We start from the raw sequence: 14,904 nt of genomic DNA on the forward strand, positions 1-14,904 counted from the left end.
GCAGAGAGGGCATTAGTTCCTCTATCACTCACCTGTTGCTGCAAAACAAACCATTCCATACATTGTGGCCCAAAATAACAATTTCTTATAAGTAGGTGGGTTTGCTGAGCTCAGGTAGGCAGTTTTCCTGCTGGTTTCTCTGGAAGTCTCCCACACAACTGCATTCAGTTGGAGCTTGGCTGGTGCTGGAGTAGTCAGGTTGACCTCTCATCACAGTGCTCCTCTCCAAGAAGATTCTAATCAGTCAGTAGTTTGGCTTGGACTTCTTCATAGCATGGCAGTTGGGCTCCAAGAAGGAAGATGCAAAAGTTTCCAGGCCTCTTAAAGCCTGGTTCAGGAGTCCCAGAACATCTCTTCTGATAATATCTATTCATCAAGGCAAATCTTAAGGTCGGCACGGAGACTTCACCTCTTCATGGGAGGAGCAGCATACAGAGATGGGAAGAATTGTTAGCTAACTACCACAGTTCCCCTAAGAAAAACCAAAGTCATGTTACAGCAGGAAGGACAGTTAAAAGACCACATCAGGGCCAGGCACGGTGGCTCATGCCTGTAATCTCAGCACTTTGGGAGGCCGAGGCAGGTGGATCATGAGGTCAGGAGTTCGAGACCAACCTGACCAACATGATGAAACCCCATCTCTAATAAAAATACAAAAATTAGCCTGGCGTGGTGGCGTGCACCTGTAATCCCACCTACCCAGCACGCTGAGAGGCAGGAGAATCACTTGAACCTGGGAGGCGGAGGTTGCAGTGAGCCAGGATCGCACCACTGTACTCCAACCTGGATGACAGAGTGAGACTCTGTCAAAAAAAAAAAAAAAAAAAATCAGTTCGTGTCACTCTCTGTTGGACACTCTGATGCTTATTACTGGTCTGTACCCTATTCCTGTTTCTGTTCATCCAGTTGTTGGATCACACGTTCTGCTGGCTGGAAGGGGCATCCTCCTTTTGTCTGCAGCTCAGCCTTTCAATTCAGGGGACAATCCTATAATCTGATGCCTCTAAAATTACTGTGTCGTTTTTCAGCTAATCAGGCCAGTCTTGGTATGTCCAAGGATAGCAGAGATAAATTTTTGTAAATATTATTCACTTCCAGAATATGATGTCCAAAGGATATAATGAAATGTTTTTCTAGGTCTGATCTGTGATTCTATGGAATGCTATTGTGCAGAGATTCTCAAAGTGTGCTCCGGGACCAGCTGTATTAATAGCATGTGAGACCTGTTAGAAATGCACATTTTGGGGCCGCAACCTTAACTTACTGAATCAGAAATTCTGAGAGTGGGCCCAGTCATCACCTTGTGTTTAACAAGGTGATTCTTATGCATGCTGAAATTTGAGAAGAGTGGCTGTCCAAAGTCATTGTCTTTCAGGTTGTTTTCACCTTCAGGATCCTGCATATAGATGACACTAGAAAGATCTGTCTCCACTAAGTTTACTTTTCTGTGCTAATAATAGTTATGAGATCACCATTTAGATTAAGGTTAACTAAAGAAGCCTTGATGGGTGTTTGTAACACTGATAATATCCTCAGAGGATACTCTTTCCATTTCTATTATTTTAGCAAATATTTATCTTTAGCCTGGCAGTTCTCAACTTCCCATGGACTGGATGTAACATTAATTTAGACAAACATCACAAGGGAGAATTCTGAAGGTCTTTGAGGATGCTGCTGCATTCTCTATCTGGATTTCCTGGACTAAAATTTACTGTTGGCTTAACTGGTCGTAGGTAGGTTGATTGTAGGTGGAGGTTTGTGTTTCAATCAATACCTTTGATCTGTAAAGCACCTTGAAATATGTAGTGTGGAATATGGTACGAAAATGTCAGCCAGGCACGGTGGCTCACACCAGTAATCCCAGCACTTTGGGAGGCCGGGGCGGGCGGATCACTTGAGGTCACAAGTTTGAGAGCAGCCTGGCCAAAATGGTGAAACCCCATCTCTAATAAAAATACAAAAATTAGCCAGGTATAGTGGCACGTGCCTGTAGTCCCAGCTACTCAGGAGGCTGAGGCATGAGAATCGCTTGAACCCTGGAGGCAAAGATTGCAGTGAGCCGAGATTGCGCCACTGAACTCCAGCCTGGGTGACAGAGCAAGACTCCATCTCAAAAAAAAATAGAAAAGAAGGAAGGAAAATGTCATGATCTCTGTCTTCTAGGGGCTCATAACATGGTAGAGGAAATGAAACATGGGTATAACAATTATATATAATGCAGATTGAGGGCCCTGAGAAAGGGTCCAAGTGCTATAGGAGTTCAAAAAACACTTCATGGAGGAAGTTCCATTTCAGCTCAGTCCCGACTAGTTTTGATAGGCAGGAATATGAATGTGTTTGGAGTGCAGTCCACATTTGAGCATAAAGAGGAAGCTGAAGTCAAGAACCAGCAGGTGAATATTTATATCCCCAGCACCTCATTCTATGATTGGCACAGAGTAGATGCTCCATAAATATCATGTGTCCTGGCTCATAGACAAACCATTGACCCATTGGTTGAGTATCAGATTTTTTTGTTTTTTGTTTTTGGGGAAAAAGAAGAAGAAATATATTAAATGTAAACATTGATTGGAAGACACATTCTGATTTCAAAAACCTTAAAATGTGAGAGGAAAGTGCTTTTCTGAATTTTGAAAACATGGTATTTAGTGAATTTGAGCAGAGTAGAACTTTTGAGTACTGCAACAGAGGAATATGCAGCTGGAAAGACAGATGGAACCAGTCTATGGAAGACCCAGGATTCTAGGATAACACTTTTGATTTTTCAGAAGGAATCACGGAAGGATTTTTGAACAGGTAGTCTGCTGTAGAAGAAGTAATAAAGTAAATGAGAAAATTATAACTGCTTTGTGTGAATAGCAACAGAGGAAAAAAGAACAAAAACGTATTGAGCACTTATATTAGGAAAAGAAGTATGTGTATGCTAAGTTCATTTTTTTAAAAAATTAAATAGTGTTAACATTTTGCCTTTTCCTCCCAATGTAGTTGTGTATGTACATGTGTGTGTTTGTGTGTGTGTGCTGCATCATATGTATATATATTTGATACAGAATGCTTGTACGTATTTATGGAATACTTGTGGTATCTTGTTACATGTATAGAATGTGTAATGATCAAGTCAGGGTATTTAGGGTATTCATCACAAGTATGTATCATTTCTATATATTGGGAACATTTCATGTCTTCTATTTTGAAACATGCAATACACAATTTTTAACTATAGTCGCCCTACTCTGCTATCAAATATTAGAACTTATTCCTTCTATGTAACTGTATGTTTGTACCCATTAACCAACCTCACTTCATCCTCCTTACCATTTCCAGCCTCTGGTATCTATCATTCTACTCTCTGCCTCCATGAAATCAACTTTTTTAGCTTCCACATTTGAGTGAAAACATGGATATTTGTCTGTGTGCTGGCTTATTTCACTTAACACAATGACCTCTGGTTCCATCCATGTTGTTGCAAATGATATGATTTCATTGTTTTTTATGGCCAAATAGTATTCCACTGCTAAGTTATTATGAATGTTATTTAATCTCTGCCAACTTGAACAGATATTATCCATCCCCTCTTACTGAACCCAAATTTAGGGAGGATTAAAAACTCTTCCCAACACTATGTTGCTGATGAATGATGGCACTGTTTACCTTCAAACACAGTGTAAAAAATAGTTACATATTTAATATGGACATTCTATTTTCCTTTCTAATAGCACTGTACTCCTTAGTTATACTAATTTCTTGAATCCAGAAACTAGTAATTGACTTATTTGGGAAAGAGGGCGATGGATGTTTTGAGAAACATTATCATTTGGTTTCAGTTAAGGTGATGTGTCAGAGATGGATGGCTGACCACTGAATGTTTGTGATCGGCTCGTGTGGTAGAGTGTGGAGGGGAAGCAGCTAGCCAACCAGGAACTAGTTTCCACTTCTTTTGCCTCTAGTTTTCTCACCAATAGAATTTGAGCAGAATTAAGTTGTGTCAATTCTGGTCAAACTTTCTCCTCCACATGCTTTCTCCTAATCCTCTATTGGAATGAAGAGGATTTCTAAACCCTGGAGGAGAGGGGAAGCAACAAAATGGAAGGGGCTGTGCCTCGGGTTGATCACGTGGAAAGCTACAAACCAACCGGAAACTCTGGGATTAGATATTACTTGAGCTAGAAAAAAAAAAAAAAAACTCTATTAAGACATGGAGGTTTAGGAGTTTATTTGTTCCTGGAGCAGGTATTAACTAATTAGTTGCTGATATGTTTGAATCAAAGTTAGGAAGCAAATAAATAACAAATATGAAGAAAATGTGTTTATTTGGATTTGTGATTTGTATTAAATAGTTATAAAGATTTGACTTATAATGGTATATAGTTCATATTAAAATGCTAAACGTACAAAAGTTTTTAAAACCAGTAAGCTTTCCTTTCCACCCTTTGGATCTAAAAATATTGATCCAATTACAGTGTCTCTGCATTTAAAGAGTTTTGTCACATAAAGTCTCAGTGGTTTGATTAATTATTCTTCTGTGCTTAGCACCATGGTCTCTTCAGGTTTTCCAACAGAGATGGACTATGTGGATAAATTAAGGCACTAGCTTTAGATAATTCTCCTGGTTTTCTCCCTCTGATACCAGTGAAAATCTATTGACACTCTGAAGCAATTAGAAAATCTATTGACACTCAGAAGCTACTTAGAAAGATTTAATAACCAGAAGCTCTTGATTTTTAAATTAATTTTCCTCAACTTAGCAGTGGAAATGATCCCAGAACTTTCTTTTTTTAGGTATAGGTACTTGTCCTAGTAAACCTATTTACATTGCAGTTTTTCTTTAATACAACATTGGCCTTGTAAGCTATCGAGATGATTAAGCTTACTAAAATTTTGTTTGGTTCCCACTGTACTGACCCTACCAGCATTATGTGTGCCACCTTGTTTCAATTATTTATTGTTTACTTGATGGCATTAGTTCTTTTTTAGAAATTTCTTTATTTTTAATTGACAATAATTATATATATGTATGGGGTATAGTGTGAAGTTTTGCTGCATGTATATATTGTGCAATGATCAAATCGGGCTAATTAACATATCCATGATGTCACGTACTTATTTCTTGTGGTGAGAACATTTCAAGTCCACTCTTTTAGGACTTTTGAAATGTACAATACATTATAATTGACTATAGTCACTATGCTGTGCAAGACATCAGTGGAACTTATTCCTCCTGTCTAACTGAAACTTTGTTGGGAGGATTAATTCTTAAGCAGCTTTTCCTTCTGTTTCCCATGCTCCCTTGTAGAAATGGGACGTCAGCTTCTGCCCACAGCCAGGTCTTTTTAGAGCTTGTCTATCATGCATGACTACACAGCAAAGGAATATGGGAACCCTCTTTTCTCAGGCATCTACCGCAACTATCCTTCCCTAGACCTCCATAACCATTGATGCTAACACGTGTAATTACATTTCTTAGGACAACTACCAATAATTCAATCTGCTTTGAATATATTTCTCCCTCAACCATGGGTGTAACTTAGGATCATTTTGGAAGCTCCTATCCACAAGTACCTAGGGATACATATCAAAATGAAAGGCAGAGACCTTACATCACCTATCCAACCCATGGCTGGCGGGCAGCATGGAGCTCAAGACAGCTTCAAATGAGGCCCAAACCAAATTCGTAAACTTTCTCAAAATATTGTGAGGGGTGTGTGTGTGTGTGTGTGTGTGTGTGTGTGTGTGTGTGTGTGTTTGTGTTTTAGCTCATCAGCTATCATTAGTGTTAGTGTATTTTATTTGTGGCCCAAGACAATTCTTCCAGTGTGGCCCAGGGAAGCCAAAAGATTGAACATCCCTGCCCTACATACTAAAGAAATTCAGAGAAGGGGAAGTCAGAGTGGTCTGCTGTAGCCAGGTTTTGATTCATGAAACATGAAACATGAGACCTGAAGATTTAGAAAAGATTTCAGTGGTCAGAGAGGACACTGGACATTGTGGGCAGGGGGCAGACATAAAGAGAAAAGGCACAGAAGGAGAGAAGTGAACATGACATGTTCAGAGTAGGATTGAAAAAACAATCTGGCAGGTGCCAGAGGCATGTAAGGGCACGCTGGGAGATGAGAAAGCAGTGAGGGGCCTGATTGAGAGGGGCCTTTTTCATTCAGGAGAAGTGGAGCTATGTAAACAACAATAACAGCTGACTGTGGTGAACTAGGAAGATTATCTGGTACTGAAGTGTGGACTGCAGAGGGTAGATCCTGCAGACAGTGAGACCAGTTTGAATATCACTGTGATCATCTGAATATTGGGGATAGTAAGTAGCAACAGAAACACAATCCTTTAGGTAAGTAAAGATTTTATAAATAATGAGATATAATGAACCAGAGTCAAAATGATTGTAAGAAGAACTACGATGCCACTGATAAAATCAAGGGACTCTGGGAAAACAGCTATTAATAGCTTGGTGAGGAAGTTTGGACATCTTGAAGCTGATGTGGGACATTCAAGCTGAAGGGCTGGGTAGGCAACTGAATATGCAAAACTGGACCTCAGGTAAGAAGGCAGTGAAATGCTGAGTGTGGAGACATCCTTTGTGCTGAATAGCTTCCTTCTTCCACCCTAATCTTCCCTACGTTTTCTCCAACCTGCTCCACAGCCTAGAAGCCAAGTTTGGACCATCTAGTACATCAAGCTGAACTTCCTTGTCTTCCGGTTTTCAGTAGAGTTCAGTCAAAGGCAAGCACTGGCAACAGACTGGAGCTGTGAAGGAGAACATAGTTGAGGTGTCTCTTTCTCCTGGCTCCTTGTTTTGAGATCTGGCTGGGTCCCCGCCCAATGGAAGGTCACAGCTCCTAGCCATTAGCACATGAGAACACGTAGGCTGTAATGGCATCCTCAGGCTGGTGTATCTTCAAATCTTTCTTCCCTCTCAAGGGGACAGACGCGAGCCCTTCCAACCTGCAGGGCTGATTTGAAGTAGAATGTTTATAACCAGACTGCCAGTGAGTCCTCAATGAGAGGAGAGATTAGAGGGGAGAGATCAAGGAGTCCATAGAGTCTCATGCTACTGATGTTCTAGTGTTTCTCAGCTTGGGTAAAAGTTTGATAAGCTACTCGAGGAAAGTCACCGAACAGGTACTGCGCACCCACCACGTGCCAGGCAATGGGGCGCTTTCCCTAGTTTATCGCTTTTAACGACCTGGCAGCGGTTTATAGCACGCGCTGAGCCCTAGAGCAGGAAGCAAAGGGTGCAGAAGTTCTGCGGGAAGGCGGCTTCCCAGGGCGGTGTGCTGGGGACCCACGCGGCACCGCGGGAAGGGGACTCTGCGCGCTCAACCCGGTCCCGGGCACTGCTCGCCGCCTCCACCCGCCGGCCTCCCGCAGCCAGGTCAGCGCCATGAGGACCAAGCAGGTGAACTTGCTGATCACCCTGGTCGCCGTCGCGCTTTTCAGCTTCTCTTGTTTCTGCATCTACAGGATAACTCAAACCAGTAAGCGGCGGGCCCTCCTCCCGCCTCCTTTCCCGCCTCGGGGGCTTCCGGGCCGCAGGGATGCAGGCGGGGCGGGGTGGGCGGGTGCGGGGGCGATGCGGGAAGCTGGCGGTGGCCGCCTGCGCTGCCACTGGGAGGCCCGCGTCGGTGCCCACGTTCCGGTCAGCGGCGGCTGGGCTGTTACCGGCCTGTGAGCGCGCTAACGGATCTGGCCCGGGGTCTCCACCGCTCCCTTTTCCTCAAAGGTTCAAGGGCCCCATCTGTGCCCTACTTTTCCCCTCTCCTGTTCTTCCTTCTCGAAACTATAACTGTCTGACCCCAAGAACTGCTCTTAAACAGCCAGCGTCTTTCCGCATCTTTCCTCCTTTGTGGTCCGGGTTACATCACCAGGCCACGCTTCGTGCCTCCCTCCTCCCTGGAGTGTTTTTGGCATAGCTGAAAAGAGGTGGTAGAAAGGAGAGGGATGTCACTGACCGCCTACAGCGCCGGCCCACAGCCTGGACTTCTCCGATGGACCGCCGGCCTGCGTTCCGCTCCCACACACTCAACATGTAATTTCGCCTGGCCTATAGAAGTGCCAATTTAGGAAACAAAAGTACAGGTTGCCCAGTTTAATTTCAATTTCAGATAAACAATTATATATTGGTATAAAAAATGCATGGGACATAATTATTCTAAAATATTTCTATCTTTTTAATTTTAGTTTCAAATTTAACCAGGCATCCTATACTTGATCTTTCAACCCTAGTTGTCCGCGGTGTAAAATTTTATCGTTCAAGTAGTTGAATTTCTCAGTTTAAGACTTAGGAATCCTGTAAATTATGATCCCAGCATTCCACGATTGCTCTTACGTTGTTTTCAGTTAAATTTTCATTTATTTACACGTGGGACTTAAGTGCACACAAGGTAATCTTGGTAAGAGTGCTGAGGTTGAAGTTTGGGAGTGGCTTCATGTTTTAGCTCTCCAGTTAAGACTAGATTTTATCCTCATATGCACAAAATATTCTATATACTGCTTGTTTCAAAGATAAGGAATATATTAATTTATCTGCATTATAATATGTCTACTCATCTTTATAGTCATTTGACAAAGTTTCCCTCCTCTTCGTTTTCTATAAATAACATTATCCTAATGTCTTTTTATTTATTTTAGCACAATGAACAATAAGCACATTTATAACAAAAAAATAAATGATTTCTTGTAATTAGAAAGCAAAATGTAAAGTTTTATAGTAATTTTTTTTTTAGGTGGAGTTTCGCTCTTGTTGCCCAGGCTGGAGTGTAGTGGCGCGATCTCGCCTCACTGCACTGCAACCTCAGCCTCCCAGGTTCAAGCGATTCTCGTGCTTCAGTCTCCTGAGTAGCTGGGATTACAGGCATGTGCCACCACGCCTGGATAATTTTTGTATTTTTAGTAGAGATAGGGTTTCACCAAGTTGGTCAGCCTGGTCACAAACTCCTAACCTCAGGTTATCCACCCACCTCTGCCTCCCAAAGTGCTGGGATTACAGGCATGAGTTACTGCACCCAGTCTAGTAATTTTGGAAGGTAATTTAGAATGTTAACATCAGAAGTTTTAATACCATTAAATACCACTCCAGGTTGGAGTGCAGTGGCGCGATCTCGGCTCACTGCGACCTCCGCCTCCAGGTTCAAGCAATTCTCCTGCCTGAGCCTCCTGAGTAGCTGGGACTACAGGTGCCTGCCTCCACGCCCAACTAATTTTTGTATTTTTAGTAGAGACGAGGTTTCACCATATTGGCCAGGATGGTCTCGATCTGACCTTGAACAATCTCTTTTTAAAAACTCTTGATTTAGTAATCAGGAGTTCACGAAGAGCTCTACTGGGCAGTTTATAATCCAAGGTGGTGTCAACTGGGACATTTGGAGCTGAAGACTCTACTACTAAGAAGCCTTTTTCCCTCACAGCTCTGGCATCTCTCTCTCCTCTCCCCACGCAGTGGGGCATCCTCCAAAGCCTCTCCTCATGGCTTGGGTTTGTTCCTCACAACATTGTGGTCTTAGCAAAATGATACCTTTTTTCCCCCCCACAAGGCAACTACCTTTTAAAAGGCAGGAAGTGGAAACTGCCAAGCCAGTTAAAGGTTATACCCCAAACTAGTACTCCATTGCTTTTGCTCTATATTACTGTAGTGAAAGCAGTCACAGGGTGAACCCAGATTCAAGAAGGTAGAGAAATTGACTTCTTCAGGAGTGACTGGGAAGGTCAAAGTGCACAATACCATTTGACCTGGAGGTCATCTTTGGAGAAACAGTCTGCTGCACCCCCTTCCTCCTTTCTTGTGCTTCCCTTGTGGTACTAGGGTGAGAAAGAGCTGGGGGCGGGCAGAGGTTTTCTTCCATGACAGCAGCCTGGTGGTTTCAATTTCTCTGGAAGACACTTGGATGTGGCGGACACCTAATGCTCTTGTAGGGGTAGTTTGTGGCTGCTTCTGAGCACCTGCTGTGGTGTCTCTGCTATCTATTCCCTGAAGGGATATCCATCCTCTGCTTGAATTCTTCCTCCCTACCTCTGCCTTTGCCACAGCCCCTTGGTGCTGGGAATCTTCTGCCTGGCAGAAGACCTTCTTGCACATGGCCTGCAATATTCACTTGAGCCACAGCCGACTCATATGTCTTTGCCGCTTCAAGCTGCATGCCTGCAGGCTACTTCATATGATCCCGCTCTTGGCTTAGTAGCGTCTCTTTCTTTCTCCTGCCTCTTTTCATCTGGCGGCAAGAGAATTTTGGTAGGTCTAGCAGTTCCACAATTTTCAGGGTAAAAATATTCTTCAGCCCCTGAATTCGTGACAAGAGGGCTCATCCTAGAGCACCCAACTTTATTTCCTGGAGATCTTTCTCTCTTCCCTTGATGGAGGGAAAATGCCCTCATCCCCATCCAGTTGGGGAAGGGTTTCACCAATGTGTATGACCTTGTGGGAATATGCCAACAAAATAGATGGTTATTACTGTCCATGGGACAGAGGAGGAGCTCCCAGATGCAGCTGTAAGTCAGCAGAATCCAAGGTCCAAATGTGGGTTATTTCAGAGAATAATTGAAATGTCTTGTGGAATTGAAAATATATGTACAACAACAATGCACGTCAGCAATTACAAGAAAAGTTAAGAGAGAGGAAATGGAGTTAAATTGCACTAGACTTGTAGAACTATTGAGAAGTGAGAATGTAAGAATTGGTATTCGACTATTAAGTCGAGGATTCATGTTGAAATATCTAGTTGAACCACTAAAATAAAGTAAAATAACATAACTATGTCACTAATTGCATTAAGTGTGCCAAAAAAGAAATTAAAATATTTCCTGATTGGATATACGACAAAATTCAACTTGATGATTACTAAAAGAGACATATTTGAATTTTAAAGACAGAAATTTTGGAAGAAAAAGGATGGAAAATACCCACAAACCCAAACCAAAATAAAGTTGATGTAGCTGTATTATGTTATCAAGCAAATGGGCCCACAGTCCAATGCATACAGAAGCCAGTAACTTTAACAATGGCTTTTGAGAAAAGAATTTTTTTTTTTCCAAAACCAGCCAGCAAGAAGATAAGACTCAGACTCAAATCTGTGTCTCTTATTGGGTCTGGGCCAAGTTTTAAGGGATCATAGGACAAGGGAAAAGATTTAGGAACGTTAGCTTGGCAGGGTCTAATTGGAGGGCTTCCAGTCTGGCCATTGATGGTAAGGTATGTTGAGGCAAATTTCAGCTCCAGATCTTCTGGGCCAACAGACCCCTCGCATCTGAAAGAGTTCCAGCATTCAGGTTCTGGTCATGTCCCAGGCTTCTTGATTCAGAGGGAGGATTCACTGGTTCTGGGTGTGGTTGGAGGTCAAAGTTTTTGCTATTGCCCTTGCCCAGGCTGTATGAATTGCAGTTTTTGGCTCTGTTACACCTACAAGCTAACTGGACATTTTTCAACAAAGTAGGTCCAGTTTGGGCTGGTCTTGTAGTTGTATTAATACCAGCAAAGTAGACTCTAAAACAAAGTGCAACATAAATGTTGAATATACATGGAAAAACCACTAGCAATCAAGAAAATGCAAGTTTGAAGCATGAGTTACCAGTTCATGCTACTCTGTTCCTTCAATTAGGAAATTAAACACTTAGTGAGAATATGGAGCTTTGGGAATTCAAACTTCCCTTGGAGGAGTATACATTCAGTCATGTCTGTTATGAAAAATATGCCTTTCCTATGTCTTAGGAATTCCACTACTGGTAGGGTTGAAATTAGTGTACAGCCTTATCAATGGTTTATGGCCAGTGTCTGTTCTTCCTGATCAGCACCTATACCATACATGTGGCTAAATATTTTAAATAATAGCTCTACCACCAGATATATCCTAGGGAAGCTCTTGAACATGTTTACTAGGAGATATGTACCAGAATGTTCTTGATAGCATTTCTTATAATTGTTAACAACAATAGAAGAGACAAACATGTTGTGGTATATTCAGTACACTGGAACATTTTACATCCATAAAAATGAATAAACTACAGCTTGAGTCATCAATATAAATAAATCTCAAAAGCATAAATTGAGCTAAAAAAGCAAGTACAGAGTTTTATTTACTAATGTATAAAGCCAAGTGTAAGTCAGCTTGCAAAAATAGTAAAACTATAAAGGAAAGCAATAAATGATTAATAAGAAATTCAGGATTCTGCTTATCTGGGGCTAGGGGGGAAGGAGAATTGGATCTGGGAAGGAAACAGGTAGAATATCTAAGGCTAAGTTAGTTCATGATGGGTTCATGGATGTTCATTTTGATTATTATCCTTTAAACTGTCTTATATACTCTTTGTAATATCTAATATATTTCACAATAAAACCTAATGCATACAGGAGCCACTCACAGAGAATTTAAAGGGCTTAGTACATAGTTTGATTTGATTATTGCAAAGCATACATGGGGGGAGTAATCTGAAATGTCCTTTATGTTTTTAGTTTCATCTTCTAGTAATTGCCTTAGATATTCTTTATTTGGAACTACACTGGGTACAAGTAAACTAATAACAAATTTAAAGTGACCAGCCAATGCTTTAACATTATACCTTTTGCCCTTCTATTTACCCCCTGAGTGACTTACATACGTTCCCCAAGATAAACTGTAGTAGGCCATTCTTGCATTGCTATAAAGAAATATCTGAGACTGGGTAATTTATAAAGAAAAGAGGTTTAATTGGCTCCCAGTTCTGCAGGCCCTACAAACATGGTGCCTACATATGCTCGACTTCTAGGAAGGCCTCAAGGAGCTTTTACTCATAGCAGAAGGCTAGGCTGCAGGCAGGCATGTCCCGTGGCAAAAGCAGGAGTGAGAGAGAGTGGCAGGGAGGTGCCACACACTTAACCAGATCCCGAGAGAACTCACTATCATGAGGATAGCACCAAGCCATGAGGGATCATCTTTCCCCATGACTCAAATACCTCCCGCATTGGGGATTACAATTCAACATGAGATTTGGTGGGGACATATATTCAAACTATATCACGTACCATACCATTTCACACTCTGTGCACTTACGGTGTTTTTTTCTGAGGCTGGAATGCCCTTCCCTTCCTTCTGCTGTAGGCAAGCTTCTGTACATACAAGTTCTCAAGTCTTCCTTCTTCTCTCAAACCTTCTCCACCTCCCCTACTCCTCAGTTCTCCTTAAGAATTAATCATTCCTGCCTTCCTGTGCCTGTGGCACTTTGAGAATAATTCCATTTTAACAATATATTATAATTAGTCAAGTTTAAAAATATGCACCATTCCCACATTCCTTGCAGCCTGATTGTCAGGAGCCAGATTTTATTCGTACCAATTTAATTTAGAGCAGGAACCAGATTTTATTCATGTTTATTTACCTACCACATAGCACATGGCAAGTATGTAATGGAAGAATAGAAATCTCAGCATGCTTCTTGTTACTGGAGGTGTTTAGTGAATGAAGTGAGGTCAAGTCACATTCATGGCTATGTTGTATAGGACCTGGTAGACCAAGGCAAGTAAGCACTCAGGGAACTATTTATAGTCTTTGAGCAGTGTTTCCAGAAGATTAATCAGGGATTGGAGGTGAGAGACCAATTAAGAGGCAATTATAATAGTACAGCTAAAGGCAATAAAGCTTGAACTATGGTAGTACCAATGATGATAAAGAGAAAACCATGAAAGTGGTCTGTCACAGTCCTTCTCAAATTTTAATGTGCATAGCAGTCAACTGGGAATCTTATTAAAACACACAATCTGGCTCAGTAGGTCTGGGGTGAGGCCTGATATACTGCATTTCTAACAAGCTCATAGCTGATGCCGGGGACTTATACCATCCAGCATGGTAGTCAGGTGGCTTTGAGGCACCCGAAATGCAGCTAGTGAGTGCAACTGAGAAACTGCATTTTTATTTTATTTTAACTAGTTTGAGTCTACATTTAACAACTGAATTGTGCAAAATATTTCTCCAGTAAGCAAAACTGTACTGTTTTGGTAGGATTACATTTCACTATAATTATTAAAAGTTAGCATCTGAATTGAGATGTGCTGTGAGTGCAAAATACATGCAGGATTTAGAATATTTAGTACAAACACGTAAAATAGCCCATTGTTTACTTTTATGTTGAGACATTTTGGATATATTGTATTAAATAAAATACATTGTTTAAAATTACTTTCACTTGTTTCATTTGTTTCTTTTCACTTTTTAAAATGTGACTACTAGAAAATTTTAAATTACAGATGTGGCTTGCATTTTATTTCTACTGGAACACAACGCCTTGGAGCCTTGCTGTGAGAGGCACAAAGCAGTGGCACTTAGGATCTAGCCTGGAACCTATTTTTAATGTGCAGAAGTCACATTCACCCACTGCACACTTGAACTGGTGTTTGTTTTCACAGTTTCACTACAGAGATGCCCAATTGACTCAAAGCATCTCATTATTGTTTATTTCAAACCTTTGCAAAACAGTGTTATAACGTTTCATCCTCACTAAATACCTGAGTAAATATGCAAGTAATTTCAATATTTTAAATAGAATATTGATGAATGAATTACCAGGGAAAAATGTACAAGAAGCAGATCTGAGATTAGAGATTATGTTCTTTAACATTTGTTTATGGTTGTTGCTGTAAATACTGCTTCCTCTAGAGAAAACTTTCTTTTCGTGTTTACTAAATTGATCCCTAGGGACTGACCTACAATGTAGAATCCCACATAGGTTGCATCACCCATGATATATCAACTCAGAACACACAATCCATTTTGCAAAGAGAACATTACCTGGGAAACCCTAATATCATGGGCTTAAACTACATCCCCCTCTGAGGTTTGTAAGCATCTTCAAATAGTATCTACAATATGAATGTTTAAAGCTTGTCTGGATAGGTGCAGTTCTTTTGATTAAAGCATGATTCAGTTTAAGAATCACTAA

General features: G+C 41.2%; 1 protein-coding gene across 2 annotated transcripts in view; it reads left to right on the plus strand.

The window, feature by feature from the left end:
• Positions 1-5,970: 5,970 nt before the first annotated feature.
• Positions 5,971-14,904, plus strand: part of MGAT4D (MGAT4 family member D) — a 53,307-nt gene continuing 44,373 nt past the window's right edge. The window contains exon 1 of one of the 2 annotated variants that reach the window (XM_050790242.1): positions 5,971-7,481. In XM_050790242.1, the coding sequence (XP_050646199.1) occupies positions 7,388-7,481 (94 nt within the window). In that variant the 5' untranslated portion in view covers positions 5,971-7,387. The remainder of the gene's footprint in view (positions 7,482-14,904) is intronic. The other variant, XM_050790243.1, reaches the window with a different exon arrangement.

The sequence above is a fragment of the Macaca thibetana genome, chromosome 5 (genome assembly GCF_024542745.1).
Source record: "Macaca thibetana thibetana isolate TM-01 chromosome 5, ASM2454274v1, whole genome shotgun sequence".
Lineage (NCBI taxonomy): Eukaryota > Metazoa > Chordata > Mammalia > Primates > Cercopithecidae > Macaca > Macaca thibetana.